General features: G+C 31.0%; 1 protein-coding gene across 1 annotated transcript; it reads right to left on the bottom strand.

Moving 5' to 3' along the window:
• Positions 1-10776: 10776 nt before the first annotated feature.
• On the bottom strand, positions 10777-12936 carry LOC129975789 (CXXC-type zinc finger protein 1-like). The gene has a single exon (XM_056089008.1). It carries the CDS (start codon positions 12819-12821, stop codon positions 11139-11141), a length of 1683 nt encoding a protein of 560 aa, XP_055944983.1. The 5' UTR covers positions 12822-12936; the 3' UTR covers positions 10777-11138.
• Positions 12937-21560: the final 8624 nt, after the last annotated feature.

Below are 21560 nucleotides of genomic sequence, written 5' to 3'. Positions count from 1 at the left end.
GATTATCAATGGGCAATTTGTGTGGGCTTGTTGTTGTTGTGACTTATGGCACTTTATAAGCCCGCTGACAGTTATCTGCTAGCGATTTAAGCCGAGTGAGCGTCTCTTATTTTTTCAGCAGCGCCAACTAGGGCCAAGAGTACGACTTAGCTACTTCATGCGTCATATTCGCTTGCACAACCCATTTTTACAGGTGGGCACATTCACACAACTCACAGAAAGAACAGAGAAGAAAAACAACCATGCTCGAACCGGGATACCCAGTTCACGGAGAAGGCGAGCTACCCCTATGATAAGACGCGGCTATGTGTGCTTAAACGTGCTTGATCAGCAAGGAGATTGCACAAAATATCCTTGTTTTGTTTGTTTGTTTATTTGTTTTTGTTTGTTTGCGTCTAAGGGACTAAACATCGAAATAATGTCAGTAGAAAGAATAGGGGGAAAAAACCGAGAAGGAGAACATGATTCTTGAAAAAGGAAATGTCATTCGTTGATTGTTAATCGCACAGTCTTGCCTCCTCTGTGTATAAAGCTGGATTGATTTTACAATTCGTGAAAACTCTTGATAAGAACAGCCATTGCTTTGTATAATAATACAAACAGAAAGGCCGGAACAGGTAATTTTACGAAATATAACCCATTTTAAAAATATTTGTATATTTATAAGACTTCTTGGTTATAACTGTTTTTGCAAAGTATAATTATTCGTTCATTATGCACACCAATTCTGTTGATTTTTATCACCAGAACCATATTTTGAAAAAAATAACTTGCGATTGCAATTTACATTGAATTAGAAATACCCGTGAGTAAATAACAACAATTAAAGACATTTAAAAAACATCCGTGATGTATTTTGCTGTGTCAGATACATTTTTGAAATAAAAAATATTCTTTTACAGCAATTGTAATATAATTATAACTTGGATAAATATATCCTCTCCAGCATGCACAGAAATATCCCGTTTTTTGGCAATTCTGCAAAAATCATAAATGCCAGAGTTTCTTCAAGAATGTTATATATTCCCTCCCCCCCCCACATTTTCATACGTTTTCTTTACTTTATTGGCTCTTTTATCAGAAGAAGTTGTTATTCCTATCACATACAGGATAGTGGCCAGGATAACCTGGTTGGTTGGACATTGGATTTGCATCCTTTGGGTTGTGAGTTCCAACCTCGCCGGCCAAAGACTCCCCATGTATATGGTGGCTAATGCACGCATAAATCTGCCGTAGATACAAAGTCATCCAAGTCGAGATGATACCAATGGGGGTACTGGGTCAGGGGTGTTCATTCTCTGTCTCAGGCCTAAATTACGAACTGTGAATGAAATGTATGAGTGAAGTTCGCCCCGAGAAAAGGGCTGTGACGCATGAGTAGCTAAGACGTACTCTTGGTCCTAAATGGCGCTACTGAAGCAAGAGACGCTAAAAACGCAGCTTAAAATCGCTGACTTTGTCAGCGGACTTTTCTATGATAAGTGCCATAAGCAACAACATGTAGGATTTGTCTTTTCCCTGACTTTTTGAAGTTGGGCTAATATTTTTTAATTTTGTTTCTTTGGTAGTTGATTGCGAAAATAATTTAAAACGGCTACGTATATATTAGATAACACTAGAAAAAAATTATAATTACTTTGTGCCCTTTTTCATCATTAATAAAAAAAAATTTCTCTTGATGGGATAATTTTCCATCTATCTTTGCTTTACACTTGTCAAGAGTGGACGATTTTTTCATTTCAATTCATTATTCTCATACTCAGAGACATATGATATGTTGCAACTCATTTTAAAATAATGCAAGAGTTATTCTTTAAAAAACTTTTTAAAAGAATCGTCTTTCTTTTATTTTTTCGAAGAGGATTTTCAATAATAATAATAATAATAAAGGATTGGAAAGAAAGGTAAATTCCAAATCAAGGAATGAGTATGAGCCTCCAAATCTCTTTTGTCCTTTTTCGAAAGTCAATCATTTATTTTCTGCCTTAAAATGTCAACATAAAAATGCACACACAAAAAAAAATATTTATTCTATAATATTAAAAACTTATTAATTTCTATTTTTTAATCTATTATTGCTCCAGCTTTGAAATTAATATATTGAATAAGATTAAAATTACACAAAATACCAAATAAGTATCTTCTTTTTGCATACTGATAGAAAGAACAAGTTAAAAAATAAAACCTTAAAATAAATTTTATTTACCGAAAATACAGCAACATCTAAACTCTTCATTTTTATGACGTAATTGGTGAGGGGATATCGAAGACTTGACTCCAAATTTGAAATGATTGGAATCTCCGGAATATGAACATCTATTTAAATTACAATTAGTGGTTGTTTTATGACGTCAGATTTTGTGAAAAAGGTGAGAGGTCTCAGTGACTACATTGGCGCCATATGCGAAGCAAGTAACGTATTAAAAATGAAGAAAATGCTTTTTTAATGGTTATAAACGACGAATTTTTGAGAAAAATTTTAAGTCACTAACACAAAAATTAAAATTGCCCTGAATTTTAATGACTGTGGTGGGGTCGATTTTGAGCATTGCCATTATATATCTTTTGTCCTAAGGTACAAATGAGCTAAATCTTAGTTTTTCATGAAAATAATTTTTTGAATTTCAATATTTAACGATATTTAATGTTAAATATAGAAGATATTTGAAAATGAAATACTTAATTGTGCTATCATGTTCCCATATCCATATTCTATTTCCAGATTAATCGACGTCCAAGTTTATCTGTTTGCTTAATATTTTTACACCCAAATATATACTATAATCAGAGATAAGGACGCCTTATCACAAAAGAAATCACGAAACAAGCCGAAGTGTTCACAAAACAACACTTGCCCAAATGAACAATTGAAAAGCAAACAGCAAGTCTTATGAAACAACAACAGCACAAAGCATTCGGAAAGCTCGCTCCGTCATCTGCACTCCAAAGAAACAATTCACTCGATGGATTCGCTTTGGCTCTTTATCGTTTATACAGATTCCCTGAGAAGGTATAGAAGTTACAAGAAGGATCTGGGAATTTTCTCTCCTATCAAATGTATCGCCATTATTATTGTATTTTCAGAACGTTACTGCCAGTGTCTGGATTACCGTGGCAGTCATTCAGCATCCATTAAAATACCTGTAAATACTCTTCCTTACTTTAGACTAATAAGTAAAAGAAATAATATCACACATTTGTAACAATATTCTAAAATTATATAAAAATAATTCTAAGTTTTTGCTTAGTTTTCTAAAATTTTGTCTATTCGTTTAAAGTTTTGTCGAGATAAAACTTTCTAACGAAAATGCCGCTCCAGGGAAAGGAATAAAATTCGAATGCATGATGGATATATTATATGGTAAGGTCGTAAAAATAATGAGAAAACAACAATTCAGCATTCCCAATTGCAATGATAATAACGAAATGTAAACATTTTCAAACGACAATAAGAGACTGTTTTATTTTATAGAAAAAGGTTTTCACTGTAAAAAGGAATCTGAAACGATATTTTTTGCAAGAAAATTAAGAAACAGAGAAAAAAAGAAAACGACCCATAAAAAAGATTCAACTGTAAAATAAACACGTTTATTATCACACATTTTCGACATTTCCGCCCTCACACACAATATTTTGTACACTGCAAATGATGCACGATATTGCTGCACAAACAACGTAAAGAGAAAAAATGTGGAATCTTACGTTGGATGGTACTTATCAAATCAACTGTAATTTATAAATTTTATGCAAACACTTCATATTTCAGGAATCTCTACATTCTAAAGCGAAAATTCATTGAAATAAGATTACGTGACCTAAACATAATTCGGGCAAGATGATTTTACTACCAACAGTTGCGTTAACAAACGCTTGCCAGAAAACTCTACGTGCGAGAGTAGCACCATCTTACACCCACAAGACGTCAAACAGAGCATCTCGCTGTTGTAAATAATTGGTCCACATTGATTCATAACGTATACGTTCATAGCTCTTAAGCAGTAATCTTTTTAAAAAACAGTGAGGGTCAAGCATAAAGATGCTTGTTATTCCGCACCATCCCGAGTAGCACACAAATATTGTACATTATATGACATTGATCAATATTCGCAATATTGTTTAATATCATATATTATCACACAATATTGTACAATAGTTTGCAATAGGCTGTGCTACCGGGGATACAGCTATTTTTTCTTTGGAAGTGCAATTACATCACGAAGATTTGAATATTTCCAGTATCTGCAATTCATCAGCACCAGTCAAAGAAAAATATACATAATCGCTTCATAGAATGAGTTAAAACAAAGTGGTACCAGCATCTTCCGGAGGTGGGATTTATTAGCAAAATTCGACTGTATGTGGTAATAATCCTATGCCTGACTTTTAAATGCCATATCTCAAAAGAATTATATTGATATTTATGTTGTATCGTATTCTAAACTCAAATTGAATCAATATATTGTTAATCATTGTTCCATCTGATATGATAACATAGTTGAGTGTTTTAATTGACAATGAAAAGTTTAATTTTTTTAAAGTTAAAAGTTTTATTTATTATTTTTTTAAGAAATTTATTTATAAAAAATGAAATCCAGGTTATACCGATAATATTTATGCAAAAAAGAATTAAGCTTACGTTTGACATGCGGAAATGTGAAAATCAATCCCCTCAACATATAACCTCAATCGATTCACTGTAAATTATCCCTATCACTTCAGGCAAAGAACGTCGTCAGATGTATTTTTATAGAATCGATACTTTTATTTTACCATTTATGTTCCTGCCAATTTCATTTCATTTGCTAATACGAGTCATCTTAGGTAATCATTTCTATTTTCCAGAAACAGTGAATGATTTTAATTTCAAATGAGTTTCTCATTCATTTCATATTCGCAGTTCTCCTAACACAATATTTTAAATTTCGAATCTACGCAAAAACTTGTAACATTCTATCTGCTTAATTATACGTTCTAATACCAAAAACGGTCCAGTAATTGAGTCTGGGAGACTTCGTCAAAATTTCATTCTACGCTATCTCTCGAAGATGTAACAATCAGGCAACCAATGACGACGAATGGTTAATAAGTTTTTGTATGAGATTTAAAAAAAATGACGAATTCTATATTGCGATTAGAGCAGGAGTTGTCGTAGCAAAGTTTTCCGTATTGCGTAGAAAATGTAGAATGAAGTTGAATTAAAAAAGTGGACAAAATGGAGGATGGCGAAGTAAAACGACCACTGCTGATGTATGTACGGGGGGGGGGGGGTCATGAGTTTATACATAAAATAAAAATTTGTGAAACCTAGTCAGTAGTTTGGAGCAAGTTCTTTGATTTTTCCAATTATTTTAAATATATCAATAGTATTATTTGAAAAAAAAAATAACTAGGCACAGTGTAGAATGAATATAATGCACACAATATGTATAAATTAGATATTATAAAAAGTTTCTGTTTATTCGCTCATGTCCAGAAATTATGGATATTTCAGAATATTAAAATTGTGCACATAGTCAAAAACATAGACTTGAGACATGCACATCTTTAGAAATAACATGCTTTGTTTCAGGTTGAAATAAGCCCAACAAATGGCGCTGGTATCACAAGCAATAGATGATTCCTTGCATTTTATAATAGGAATCTTTTCGGCGATAACGTGTAATCTGCAATCTGCATATTAGTCTAACAGGTCAAGATCAAATAGCTATAATTCACACGACTCACCTGAACAATATTTCGCATGTCAGATCATCGGGCATTTGCAATGTTGGTGTAACAACCATCTGAGGAACTCTAAACTAAATTGGGTAACAAATTAAGAATTGGAAATAGTTCTAAGAAGATGGAAACAAAAAATACAGAACAGCTCATCTACAAACAGAAAATGGAACAATTCATTTTCAAATTATAACAACTACACAAGACCGATATTTAATTACAATTGTTAAAAGAAGCAGCCGAGTATAGCATTAAACTTGTCACAACAGCTATAAGCAGCCCGATTCAAAGCAAAGTGTGTGTAGACGTCTAGTAAAGTATGGTTTATATTTATGATTTATAACATCAATTTCTATTCGCCTAAAATTATTCAATGCCTAGCTTCAAAAATTTGCGCAAAGAAAATTCTTACCCAAAAAATCTCTTTTTTATGGGTACCTGGCCACTTCGGTATCATATGGAACAAAAAAGCAGTCAAGGAATCTACGCCATTCATAGAGTGGTCCCGAGCATATGATCACCAACCTGAGAAAGAGCTCTACCCAAATCGCCTCAAATAATTATCACAGAAGCAAATATCTAGCTTTGATCGGGGATTTCCCAGACATCAGCGCAATCACTAAATGAACTAGAATTAGGGTTCAAGATAAACTTATTGCACGGGTGATTTGTAAAATGATCATTACTCCAAGTCTTCTTTACAGGCTCAATCTCTCAGACAACCCCTTGTGCATCAAATGCAACGAAGACAAAGACATTTCCCACATCTTGTTAAAATATTCAAAATATATAGTCTACAGAGATGCGCTCTGGAAAAAACTTAACATCGAACAGCCGAACATTTCTTTTGTCTCAAGCTCTCGCAAGCAAATTTCATCTAAGCATTTTTATTCAAGCCCTTAAATATTTTGATACCTATTAATTGTAAGCTTTTCACACCTGGGGGGGGGGGTAACAGCCTTTGTCGCTATATTTCTCATTGCTTATTTTCAAGTATATGCAATTATTATCATTTTTTCCCTCGAACATGTTTTCTCTAATTGTTTCCATTAGATATAAGGGTACGGCCTACCGACTTTTACTCTGTACCTCAATAAGCATGCTTAATGTTTATACCACCTGTTTTATCTGTACTAACTTCATTAACCGTGATTTATGGGCATGAGCGCATTTAAATTGTTTTTCGAAATTATGTGTTAATTTTCATAGTTAAACTTAACACCATAAAAGCATTTAATTCTTTATCACATTCATTCCAAGTAAGAACTTTAGCTACATTATAAAGTGAATAGCTAAAGATGACAAGCCTTATTCACAGAGGTTTTGCATTTTATCTTTCATTAGAACATAACTAATTTGAAATAGAAACTATCATACAATAAAAATTTGATTCAGCCATAAATTTGGATGATAAAAAATTGAGTCTAAAAATGAGTAAAAGAAACTTAAATATTACTTATTTAAACAAAAAATGACAATAAAATTTATTTTTAATATTTAAATTTTTTTAAATAACTCACAATTAATAAATAAACAGAAAATAATTTTAAATAAAGACCAGTCATATAAATTTAAATAATAATTATTATAATTAAAATAAATAATAAAGTAATGATATTTATAATTCAAAAACATTTAACAGTTTTAAAAGAAATAATTTCATCGCATCAACAAGTAATTTTAATAAGCAAACAGTATACAGCGTTTGGAATAGCTACAACAGTAGTGCAATCAAATTTCAAAATAAATAGCACAATTCTCTTGAACATAGTCAAAAAAATTTTTGAGTAAAAAATTGCTTTATTTATTGAATTGATTTCGAGAGATTGCTTTTCTTTATTGAATACATTACAAAGCAATAAAATCCATGTGGAACTTATATAATTCAAAGCTAAACAGTACACAATAAAAAAAAAATCAGTAAAAGTTTAATTTTAACATTTAACAGTAATAAAATAAGCAGCAAATAATTTTTAACTGTAATGATAATAATTATAATTCTAAGAAGTCAAACATTTTCAAAATAACTTATATAGACAAATAAGAAATTGCAATAAACAGACAAAACACAGTAGCCTGTATATAATTATTATGCAATAAATCTTTGAAATAAATAGTAGGATTCATATCTTTTACATTCAAAGAATTAAAAGAAAAAGGGAGAGAATTTCTGAATCCTTTTACTAATCAATAAATGCACTGCACCATAAGATTTAAAAGAAGAGAAAGAAAGCAGATGAAGTGGACACAAAGAATGAATTAATTTAATTAACTATTATAATTTAAAAATAAAAAGCTTTAGTTGTGTCTTTGAATTAATCTAAAATAAATATGAATTATAAAACATATTTTTTATAATATATTTATAAAAATGCAAGATATGAAAGAATAAAATTTCCATTATTTAGGAATTTGTAGTAGTCAAATTTCACCATATTTAGAAATTAATATATTTAAACAGAATTTGTATTCAAAATATGATAACATTCTACATGAATAAGCTCAATATTCAAAATAAAAATATGTCTATTCATTAGTAGGTAACTCTCGTAATATTTACACCTGGTTTTGTGCATGCACCAGGGAGCTTTAAGTTTACCAAAATAGGGTTTAAAAAAAGGTACAGGATGAGATGTTTACATTTATTCAACAATACAGTAAGCCTCAATTATTAGCAAAATTATGTGGTATAAGAACAGTACATAATTTGCAAATTCAATTAATTATATAAAAAATAAATACATAAGTTTTGAATTAAAATAATTAATCTCAAAAGGATAAGCAGATAAAAGAACTGAAAAAAAACCCCCATTTAACCGTGAAGGTCAAAGCCTAATAAAGAACTCCATAAATGCATTAAATGCACATCACTCCTTTGCAGTATAAAAAAATGATTTGCCTCAAAGTGATAGTTACAACATCTTGAAATCAACGTTTATTTTTTAGACAACTGTTAAAAAAGTAATTATCTAATTCACAGGTTATTAGCAGGCCTCTATGAATAGTTAATTTGGATTGATATATATTATATATAACCTTCTATAAATCATAATAATTCAATATCTAGAGCATTTCTACCACCTATCCAGATACTTCTGTACCATCATAAAAATGTGGTAAACAGTGAGTAAATTACCAAATTTGATTTCATTATCTAACAATTCACCGAAAAAAATTTACCGAATTTCACCGACAGTTGTGATCGTACAGAAGTATTTTCATTCATTCCACTTGCATTAATGCTATTAATATTATTGCTATATTAGGTTAAAAAATTATTCCTTAACATGATGTCCATATTATGTGACCATTGTTAATTGCTACATAAATCTCATTATAATTGCTTATAATTTGAAAGAAATGTTTGTATTTTACAGAACTTTATTATCTTGCAATAGTATTCCAGTTTTAAAAAGTAAATTAAAATAAATGCTTGAATATTGTCCAATATAGAAAACTTTTTTGTGTTTATAAATATTCATTTTATCAATTTAGATAAAAAAAAATGTTTTTAAATTTTATGCAAGTTTTAAATACTTTGTCAAAGAAGAGATCAATAACACCATAAATATATGAAAAGCAGTTTAATGAGGTAAATTGAAAATATACATGATTTATTTCTATGCTTATTTTCTTGTGAAATATATGATTTAGTTCTTATGCATTCTAAGCAAGAATCAACTATATTCCCATTCAGGCTATGTTCACAAATCTTAAAAATAATAACACAAAATACAAATTTTATTAAAGGAATATTTTAGAATCACACCTCTTTATACTTTTGATATTCTTGTCTTTATATTTAATTGAAAAATGATTTTGTCATTTAAATATGCATTTCTGTAGGACAATAAAACACTAAAATAGGGCTTTAATTAAGAATAAACAACAATATAATGCATTAAATAATATAATTTTATGCTTTTTAATAAAATATATACATAAGAAAAAGTTTTCATTATATTTTAGGAAGCTAATTTTAAAGAATCTAATAACATGCAGGTGTCATCAAGGTTTTTATGATTTCCAGTACATGAATATACTTAGGACAAAATCCATAATTTGACAAGAACTTTGTATATTAAATTAATCAAACACATTCTTCAACATATAAAAGAGATTAATAGATGAAAAAATATTGTGTAATAGTATGAGCAGAAGTTCATATAATTTAGTTTTTATTATTAAATATCTATTTTAAAAATTGTTGGTATATGACTAAACCAATCAATCCCAATAAAAAAAAGGCATGTAAATATATTAGCTGAAGAGAGTAATAAATAGTTTTACAGAGTCATTTAGTTCTTATCAATAAATTATTCATAGATATTTTAAAAGCTGAATGATTAAAAAAAAAAAAAATACTTGATAATTCTTAAGTTTGATAGGCCCCATTTTTAAAAGCATTCTTATATTCACACTTCTTATAACATGTTATATTAAACCTTTTCAGAGGCATAGGTTTTTTGTTTTTTTTTGCTGTTGTTGTTATTGTTGTTTTGACTATTAGCAAAACAACAACAGTTATTAGTTGATTATAAGCAAAAATACATTTTTAAATTTGTGATTAAGACAAAAAATAACAATCGACTAATTCTAATTTCCTCTCTAATATTAAGCTTATAACCAATAAAAGTTAAAATTCAAAGATAAAGAAAGAATACAAATTATCATAACTGCTATATTTCAATAAGAAAACTTTATTCCTTTTTTAATCAAATTCTTTCACAACAAAACATAAACAAATAGGTCAAATGTGAAATAAAACTACAAACTTAGAATCCTTATTTGTAAATCTCCATTTTCTTAAAAAAAAAAAAAAAAAAAACTCACATAATTTTTCAACAAATAAAGATTAAAATAATTAAATTAAACTTTAAATAAAAATAAGAAAGTCAAAAGATAATCACTAAAAAAATGAAAATTATTCAAAACTTATGATATATACATAAATTTCAGAATGATTAAAATGAAGATTGTAAAGTATACTAAAGAATGTTCAGATGTTCTATATACAGCATTATTGCCTTCTACAGTTAAAAATATTTTTCCTTAATCATCAAATATTTCAAAATAATAACACAGAACTTCATTAAAAAATTCAATGATTTACTAGAAAATGATTAAATAGTCAATAACCGTAAATGATATCATCTTCAGTTGGATTTTAAAGCATCGCTCATTAATTATAACATACACAAAAAGATTCTAATTTCAAGAAATTCGATTCAAAAATTGTCATTTCTCATAAATTATTTAAATTCAAAGGTAAAAGTCATTTTGTTATGCTCTAAAGCCATAATCCTTAATGACAACTAAAAAATTAACATTTTTTGTATTAAAAGTAATAATTTAAGAAACAACTCCTACTAAGAAGTTTCTTATAATATTTTATGATATGATAATGCTTAGTTATCTTGTCAGGATTCCATTTTAGGCATTTCATCATGTGTGACTGTTTGATGTAACATCAAAGCTAACACTCCACCACGATTTGCCATTTGCTGACGTACGCTACGTTCTTGTTCAATCAAGTCATCCAACTTAAAGAGAAGTCGCATTTTATCTAAATCTATTTCTGCTCTTCGAAATTTTTCCCACTGATAATGTCGTAAACATTTTTTCTTTAGAACACGACAAAATTCTCCAGTTGTTTCAAATGATCTGTCAATTAATGGACAGCCACACACTTCATCATCAGAAACCTTAGGTTCTTTTGAATGTTCCGGACACAAAATTTTAAGACGCTTACAATATGTTCTTTGTTGTGGATTATAAAAATCACAAAAAATATTAGTTCCTTCAATATTAGTTTGATAATATGATCCAAAAGAGGTTTGACTTTCATATTTATTGAAACATTTTTCTAAATGTTTCAATGCGTTTTTGGCACTTACTTCATGTCCACAAGTTACACAATAAATACTTATTTCTGATTCTTCAGTCTCACCATCTACACTTTCCTGATCTGTAGCAGTCAGAGTGCTTTTAGCTTTTTCAATGATTTTATCAAGAGCTTCCTGTTTCTTATTTAATTCCGACAAACGATCTTTTGCTTCTTGCTGTTCTCGACGGATTTTTTCCAAGGATTTCCTGTTGTTTTCGTCTGCTACACATATAGTTCTTTGCCACTCTTGTATTCTGTGAGGAAGTATTTCATATATACGATTGGTGGCCAATTTCATCCCACATTCATCAGAACAATACTTTGAGTGAGGGCGTGCAGCATAAATACAACCAGGCCCAAAGCACTGCTGGACAGAATCATCCTTTTTACCATCTCTTTTTTCTTTTTCATTGTGTTTCTTTCTGTGCTCAGCTCTTGTTCGATGTCTATTCGTTTGTTTACTTGATCTGCGCTTGTGGCGAGAACCTTTAGTGGCATGAGATCTTTTATTATAAGGAGCATAATCAGCATCTTTGTCATCATCTTCATCTTCATCATTTGAATTTTTAGCATAAGAAATAGGCACTTCTGGTGGTAAAAGAATTTGTTCAGTGTCTTCAGTGTCATCACTTTGAGAGCTAGGAAAGAATTCTTTAGGCTTTTTTCCAAGATTTAAGCCAAAATTCATGCACTGTCTTTGCCTACACTTTTGTCTGATTTTATTAGGTCCACCAAACTTTCGCATGTCTTTGCAAAAGTCGCATCGTCCGCAATCTTCAGTTCGGTAACATGCAACGCATTCACCGCAACGTCTCGCTGACTTACCACGTCGCTCATCTTCAAATGTTACACTTCGTTTATATTCAATTTCAAATTTTTCAAAAGATTTTTTCTTTTCAACTTTCTCTTTTTTCTCCTTAAATTTGATTTCTAAGGTCGGATCTCGTTCACGACACATCAAACAAAAAAACTGCTTAATATTTTTAGCATAATCTTCTGTTATGCTGATACAGTCTCCATGATACCATTCATTACAACTGTCGCAGCCGATCATGAAACGATTGGTGTCTTTAGTTCGACAAATGCAGTACAAACAATCCTCATCATCATCGGCCTCAACATCACTGTCAGGCAACTTCTTGGAGGGAGGCTTGCAATAACTATGTAGTTTCTGATTAGATGAATTTGTATTAGCCTCTGACGCAGAATCACTCATTGCAAACGACTTTCTAGCTTTCAAACTGATGAACAAGAAATTCTAATAAATATGTATGATCAAAATAGCAAAATTGCCAAAAGCGCCAAAATGTTGTTTATTTACGTTTGACAATTTCATTTAAAGCATGTGTTCTCTTCATTACAATTCTTTTCGAAAACATTGATATGGCGTAATTCCGAAATTTTATATGAAGAAAAATATGGCAACTTAAATCACGTGATATTTGAGTATAACAAAAAAGTCATTATAGAATTAAAATAAAAACATTATTTTATTAAAATAATTCTACACTTAAAAGATTGATATTATTACTAAGCCTGTTTTTCGGTTATTACTCAAAATTAAGATGTTACTGAAAAATTTCCCAGTTCCAAGTAAATCCATACATCAAGAATAGGGATGACGAATATTTTACGAGCGGTTATTACTTAAACAATATCAAAAAGTCACAAATATCAGCGATCAATGCTTTTCAAAGAGGGGTGTGATTCCAATCCGTGATACGATCTTACTGCTGATATTTCGATTATAGGCCTTGGATCACGATAGAAAGTAACAATCGATATGATATGTCCAATGGAAGCTCTCGAACAAGAGTTCAATCATGCATAGGGAAAGTCCCTTGTCCACTGATGCACTTTCCAAGAACAGAACTCGCACAAACAGTTTTGGCGATCGGCGGGACCTATTGATCACAAGCAAAGCGCTTCCTATTTCACTGAATCAGATTCGAGCTCTCCTCATCCCATCGCATGATAACGACTATCGCTGGATGCTATACGCGGCTAGGGATGACGAATATTTCAGAGCTGTTATTACGTAACCAATATCAAAACGTCACAAATACCAGTGATTAATACTTTTCAAAAAGGGGTGTGATTCAAATCCTTGACATGATCTTACTGGTGATATTTCAATTTCGTCTTGGATGACGATAGAAAGTAAAAATCGATACGATCTGTCCAATGGAATCTCTCAAACAAGAATTCAATCATTTAATCTGTGAATGGGTTGAAAAGTGAACGGACCCGTTATTCTTAGAATTATCGTATCATTGAATCGCATATCACTGAAAGTGGAGCTATCACAGGAAATTGTTCATAATTGTGAAGTCACTGCTTCGCTATGATAACCGCTCCGCTTGACTTTCCGATATTCGCATTTACAATGCGTTATTCCATTAAGATCATTTCTAATTGTCTTTGATATGACTGTCTAATAGTATATATTCCTTTCACTTTGTAGGCGCTATCTATTGGCAGAATATAGAATTAAAATGAACATTTTAAAGAAATTACTTTTTTTAAAAAATTCAACTTTTCAGAAAATGGTTTACTCCAATAAAGAAATTAAATTAATAGTTTTAAAAAAAATTAAAATTAAAAAGTAAGCTGAAATAGATAAATGAATTCAATCACACGTTATTTGAAATAGAAAATTAAGTATTAATTACAATTAATAAATTATATATTTAATAATAATTAATAATTTTTAATTAATAATATGATTAAAATAACATATATATGGAACGAATATTTAAAAATAACAGTAGCAAAATTATTTGTTATTCAAAAAATCGTGGATTATGCATCTCACGCGGCTTGTTTCATTGTACGAAAACAAGTTTTCTTTTGCACTCAAATCTCCACCGAAAAATATTTATTCTGGGAAAAAACTCGATCTGAAAAAGAGGGTCAATATTTTTCATTTAAATAGGCAATTACTTAACACATGTGGAGACTGGAATATGTTTTTCCACACCATTCTATCTGATATTTTGTTTTGTTTTCTGCTTCTTGCCTCTTTAAAAGCTTTAGTTTTAAATATAAAAAAAATTGTAATCAGAATAATTCTATTTTATTATTCACCAAATTTTAAATTGATAATTTTTAAGACTCTCTTTCCAAAACCACTGGCGAATATATTTGATTCACTAATCTTGATTGTGATTATTGTAGATTTCAATTCAAAATGTTCTCTAAATATAATTTAGCTGACTTAAGGTTTAAAAAAAGCTAAAATGCAAGATCGCTGGAGACTATATGATTTTATGCAAAAAAGAAAGTTAATAAAGCATTCTGAAAAAATGTGTTTAAATGACATTTGGATGAACACTAGCGATTTTTTATTTGCTTGAAAATTTCATTCCAAGTAGTGATAATAATTATTAAATTTATCGCTTATTGTCACTCGCAAATAATAATTATTAAATTTCTAATTTGACTTCTTTTCATTTACACATCAGCAAATTATGCTACACACGTATACACATGATAATACATTTCGTATTGATTGAAAGAAATGCTTGTTTATTATTGGTTTCCAAAAGGAACGGAATCCAATTTGTAAAAGAAACAGATAAAAAAAGAACGATCGTAACGCATTCAGTAGTACGCAAATAATATATTTAGTAAGAAAATTTGATTTCTGAATGCTAAATATGAGTAAAAATAATTGTGCCCTTTAATCAATGGATTAAAGCATTAATCTTGGAATGATGCATGGTCTTTTATATATCAGTGATAACAATTTGCCTTTTTGGTTAAAGATCCATTACCTCACGCTTTTAGAGGTTCTGGGGCTCACCAACAAGAACTGGATCGAGGGAAATCTAACTATCACTGTAGCTTTTATCATTCAAAGAATTCTGTGGGAGTCTCGTTGAATGATCATTTGGTTGCTCCAATTACGAATTTCAGGATGAATGCAATCACTTCACGATCAAATTCCAATAATTTTTTTAGTCATTAAAAGAAACTCCTCGTGGAGAAGCGAGATTCTTAAGTAATTTGCAAAATTAAAGACATTCTTTTGTTACAGTATCTCATAGTATTGTATATAACAGTAGGAGTTAGGTCAACCAGGGCAATTTGTTGTATGTACAGGGTGGTTATAATTAAAGTTACCCTGTTTAGACCTACGTAATGTCCGCTCTAGTGGAATGCTTGATATTTAGGTTGTATGGATCATGGGGAAAAGAAATCTGCAATAAAAAATAGTTTAAATTTCGGCCGATAGATGGCGGTTTTCATGTACGATAAAGGCCGTTATGCAAATTTCGAGTAGTTTAAAAAGCCAGTACTCACTGGCTTTATCAAATCATTCTTCGCCATGCCTTACAGAAAAAAAGGAAGAGCTTTACTGATAAAGTTGTTTTATCAGAACAGCAGTAATTTGTCATCTGCACTGCGAGAATATCGGCGCTTGAAAGACTTACTGAAAGAGCCTATGTCCAGGCAGGCTTTGAAAAAGATGATTATTAAATTTGAAGATTGAAAAGTTGGGTGTTTTGCAAGGAAGAGGACGGAAACGGATTTCAAGTGAAATGCGAAAGAAGTCGCTCTTGCCGTGGTCAAAAGAGCGTCCAATTCGCAATATTCTTAATCAAGTGCTCGAGTGGTGCCACGTGATTGTCTCTCCCTTGGTCTACAATACTAAATGTTCTTCGATCCATTGTAAAGTGGTATTCATACAAGATCCATCATGTGCAAGCGCTGAATCCTGCAGACCCAGAGAAACAAAATCAATTTTCTAGAATTTTTTTAGCCGGAATAGCCATTGACAATTCATGGCCATGGAACATTTTGTGGTCGGACGAGGTTAATTTTACCCTAGGTGGAGCAGTTAATACTCAGAACTGTCGCATATGAGGTACTGCAAGTCCTAATGATGTGCATGAACAGTCTTTACATTCCGATTACATTACTGTATGGAGAGGTTTTACTGCTGATTTCATTCTTGACCCTTTTTTTTTTTGAAGAGAACATTTCTCATGGCCCTCAAAGGTGTTCCATTACGGGTGCCCGTTACCGCGACCTTCTTCAGCAGCAAGTCATTCCTGAGTTACAAGAACTAGAATGTTTAAGGACTACTGTCTTCATGCAAGATGGTGCAACCCCTCACATTGCTCTACCAGTGACGGCACTGCTTCGTGTCCACTTTGAAGATCAAAGGGTAATTTCAAGACGTTTTCTAACTGCCTGGCCTCCGCGTTCTGCAGATTTGAATCTCTGCGATTTCTGGTTGTGGTGATTCCTGAAAGATCGTATCCATGGAGGAAGCATACGGACTCTGCATGAATTGAAAGCAAGCATAACACGTCATGTTGCTGCAATTGATCGAGAAACCCTTCGTGCCACTGTTGAACACGCCTTAACACGCTTTGAACATGTGCTTGACCTAAATGGAATGCACATTGAATGTATATTGTAATTAAATAAAGTTTTTAAGTTCCAAATTGGGATTTTTTGTTTTTCTTGCGCCGCCTTCTCACCTAGCGGTTGAAATTGGAACTAATTTTTTTTTATTGCAGATTTCTGTTTCCCATGATCTATACTACCTAAGTACCAAGTTTCTTCGACATCCTTCCACTAGAGCGGATACTACGTAGGTCTAAACAGGGTAACTTTAATTATAACCACCCTGTACGTTACTCAGAAATTTTTCAAATTTTTTTTATCAGAACTTTTGCTAAATATGATTTTTATGGCGGGTCTTATTACATCAGCACAGTCAATATCCAACCAAAACGGTTAATGAGAAGTTTTGAACACAAGCTCCATTTAATTAGTAAATGGAGAAAAAATATTTCGAAAATTTGATTCGAAATAAATGCATTTATATTTTTAACAATATTTTTTACTACTCAATTTGTCTGTGCATTAAATTTTAAAAGGCTGTTTTAATTAATTTTTTTTTCAAATTGATGATATATACTGTAGTAAAATCTCAGGGCAACTTATAACATATTAAACCTAAGAATTCACCGACGAAAGTGTCTAACAAAAGCCAAATTAAAGAAAAAGAAATTTCTATCTCATCCTGATAAATGAGTTATGGGGGAAAATATAACTGCAAAATTAACAAGAAATAGAAATAAGAAGAAAGAATAAGGAAAGGAGAAAAATTTAAGGGAAAAATCCAAAAGTCGGAAACAAAGAAAGTAAGGATGAAGAAGAGGATTTCCGAACTAACATATAGATTTTGAAAAAAAAAATTGCTTTAGTTTGCAGAGATACATTCAGCACATTTGTCGATATATTATAATAGAAAATATTACATTATCATTTCGTTATGAAGCAACGATAGTATTTTTTGGGACAGACTACGGGATTTTGAGCAATGGCCATACGACGAGAATGTCACATGAACCAGTTGCCTTTCTTGTCTTTCCAACCCACAAGAAAGACGCTTAGCCCAACTGACATTTTGTATATTACAAGCATAATTAAACTGTAGTACTTCGAAGTAATTGTGTTTCAAACCTAGAACATTACAGCTTTAAATGCAAGATATTGCAAACAGGTCAATACCTATCATTTAGAATAATGGGTTCAATGCTTGATTTTCAAAATTTAGGTACAAAATTTGCGGTTTAGGAACCAGTCTATCAACTGAATGCATTCATTGCAATTCTGATGCAGACTGACTTATAGAGTAAGTCCTTTCATCTCTATTTTACTGTAAACCATTTGATATCGTTTATTACCACTATGCTAGCTGATAATAATTTTCAAATTTCTCAGTTACTTTAACTAAGACGGTAAAGTGAAAATAATTTTAAACGCTATTTTTTTTATTATTTGATTTGCTCCATACATGGGGCAAGTTGTAACAGTTTGAAAAAGTATTTCTGGTGCTATATTCAACAAAATTGTTGAATATTTTTTATGCGTAGTATGAACAAATAATTAAAATATAAAAAATAGTTTAATCAAGGAATCGTAAATACAATTAAATGTATGAATGTAGCATGAGCAAACTATATAGAGATTACTAATTGAAAAGAAAAGGAAAAGAAATACCACATTTCATTTACCTATGACGCTATGTTTTTAAATTATGCAAATTTACATGCATTCAAAAGTTGAGACACTCAGATGATCGACCTTTTGATGGATTTGGCACCAAATTTGATTTCATATGCATTTTAAATGCTAAACATGTGTACCAAATTTCATCTATCGAGCTTTTTGTGTTTTGTGGTCATCGATGTTCATTTGTACTCAGAACAGACGGGCATACAATCTTTCTCCGAATGCATTTCGCTCAAATTTATTAGAAATTGACAATGTTAGTGTAAGGACCGCATACCAAATTTTATCCGGGTGACTCAAAGCTCTGGCGACTTATCGTGCTCATAATCGGACAAATAATGCGACAAACAGTCATCATTTCGAAAATGTGCTCCTCGTAGGGAAGTCTGAAGCTCGGAGATTCGTCAAACTCTCGAGTTCGAAATTTTTGATGATTTCCGCACCTTTTCTTTGCATTTTACTTCGTATACGAGGAAGATGAAAAACGTGATTTTATTAGAACATTTCTTAACTTTAAAGCGAAGCTTTTATCAAATATATGAAATTAAAACTAAATCATGAAAGCTTGCAAATGAGAGTGAAGTCACAAATGATTTATTTTTAATTTCTTAGCTTTTCGAAAATTTTTTAAATTAAAACTGAAAGAAACGATTCTTAAAAACTGCCGTAATTTTTTTATGCTATTAATAATCTTTTAAGAATGATACAAGTTTGAATAAATAAAATTCATACAAATTTGAATGATATATTTGATTCATAATATTTGTTTGAAATGAAGAATGTTATAAATTTGAAAAATAAATTTGAATGCAATTTTTGCTACACATTTACTGTAGCAAAACGAATAGCAATTGGAAGACCGACAAATATAATGTTTAAAAATATTTACAAGCCTTTTATTGAACAGGTATGACAGTCTTTTCTTTAAACATTCGAAGTACAAATAAAACAATAAAAAATATCTTTCCTATGCTTGGAAACAGGACTTTTAATAACTAAAAAAGCAACTACTTAATGGGTTGTCACGAAATCTTCACTGAAAACTTTTTCATGCGTTGCAATATTTGAATAAAATCTGATGAGGAGCTGGGATTCCAATAGCATATTAAGTACTTCTGAATTTTATTTTCATGTATGCATATTATAAATTATAATTTTATTTTATACTATATAAATTATAAATAATTATTATATATAGTATAAAGTATAATTTACTTTTACTTTTAAAATTTTTCAGGTATTACGTTTGACTCATTTGATTAAAGTAGTGCCGAAAATTCGGAGTTTCTATTTATTTTTTTGATAAATTCAGGATTTTGCTTTGCCATTCTCTTTCCGTATGTTCTGTCGGGCCGGTTCATCCGCCCACCACTTCCTCTCTACTCACCTCCCGTGACCTGTGCTGGTAGCACTCCTTTTAAAGCGCGTAGCTCTGCCTTCCGCCACAGGTAAGTTGCGAAAAAGCAGGAAGAGACTCGCGGATCGAAATAGAAACCCGAAAAAAGTGGGTTATTGGTGTGAATGCCTGAATCTGCTTCCCAGCGGTACGGTTACGGCTGTCTGCATAGCCTTCGGCCCTTGGAAAATTGTGTGCGAATTTCTTCCGCCCAATTACTCACCGGACTGATAAATATATCCGAATAAAATGAATGTGATGGTCAAGGCTCATGATGCAAAAATTGAATTGCAGATATTTCAGGTCAGTTCCATAAAGAGGACAGATTTCCTGAACTTCAAATAAGGAATGAGTAGATACTGAAAAGTGGAAGGCACTGGTGGGGTAAAAAATAAACAAATTACTATTTTTAAAAAAATTGAGTAAAAACTGAGATATTTGGAAATATATGTTTAAGAATGCTTAAAAATAAAGTAGGAGCAGAGGAAAGAACACAAACAATATATTTTGCTATTGCTTTTTCATCACAATGATGCGACTGCAGTCATGAGATTTTTTGAGTTAAAAGAAATTGGTAGAATTCAGCATAACTTTGATCTCAATTGAACCTCGTAGTTAACACACTCATTAAATTTTAATTTAGTTGTATGAACGTTCCGTTCTAAAGTAAGTTAAGGCTATATTGGGATGGACTTCTTAATTTTGAGCCGCGGTCAGATGACGAAGACGGCACCTGAGCTAGCACCTTCACTCCAAGCTCTCAGGCCACACCAGCGGCATGGCGTTTGGCTCCGACGGATTTAACGTGCACCATAGTTGCTTATACGACGGTTCTTCGGTGGAATTGGGTCTCGAACTTGAAGTCTTCCGGTTTCAAATCCGAGAACTTACCACGAGGTCATCGAGGGCTCCTTTACTAATTTTTCTCATTTAAGTTTGTTTTTACTTGACCAAACATTATTAAGTGAAAATAAAATAATAGTATTAAAGTTAAAACTTTTTTATGCCATAATAGTAAGAAAAAGGAATTTTTAAAAAGAATTTAATCATTTTTTTTAAAAATTAAATCCAACTAATTTATTTACAAGAAAACCCTATCAGTACTATTTTCTTTTAAGTAAGGACAAAAAAAAAAAAAAAAAAAAAAAGCTTGGAAATACACATTTTGTAAGGATGACTGGTTACTATACAGATTTTGTAATTATTTGTGTTGGATGTATTAAAAATATTGATAATTATCATTGAATTACCAGTATTGATTAAATTGAGTAAATAAGAATTAAAGGCGTATTTCAAAAATTTTTAAGCCTAAAAATAATTTTTTTTGGATACAAGTTATCAAATGTACTCTCAACTAACACAATAAGATTGTAAAACTTTACATTCGACTTCCTGTCTAAGTATTTGCTATTCATTTTTTTTTATTAGAAATCGAAAGCTTAGAATTAAAATAATGCTTTTCGGAGCACTGTTAAGCCAGTAATAAGAAGTACTATTGTAAGGTAAAAGTCAATACTTAAAAAA

The sequence above is a fragment of the Argiope bruennichi genome, chromosome 7, assembly GCF_947563725.1.
Source record: "Argiope bruennichi chromosome 7, qqArgBrue1.1, whole genome shotgun sequence".
Lineage (NCBI taxonomy): Eukaryota > Metazoa > Arthropoda > Arachnida > Araneae > Araneidae > Argiope > Argiope bruennichi.
This window is presented reverse-complemented; position numbering and strand designations above follow the sequence as displayed.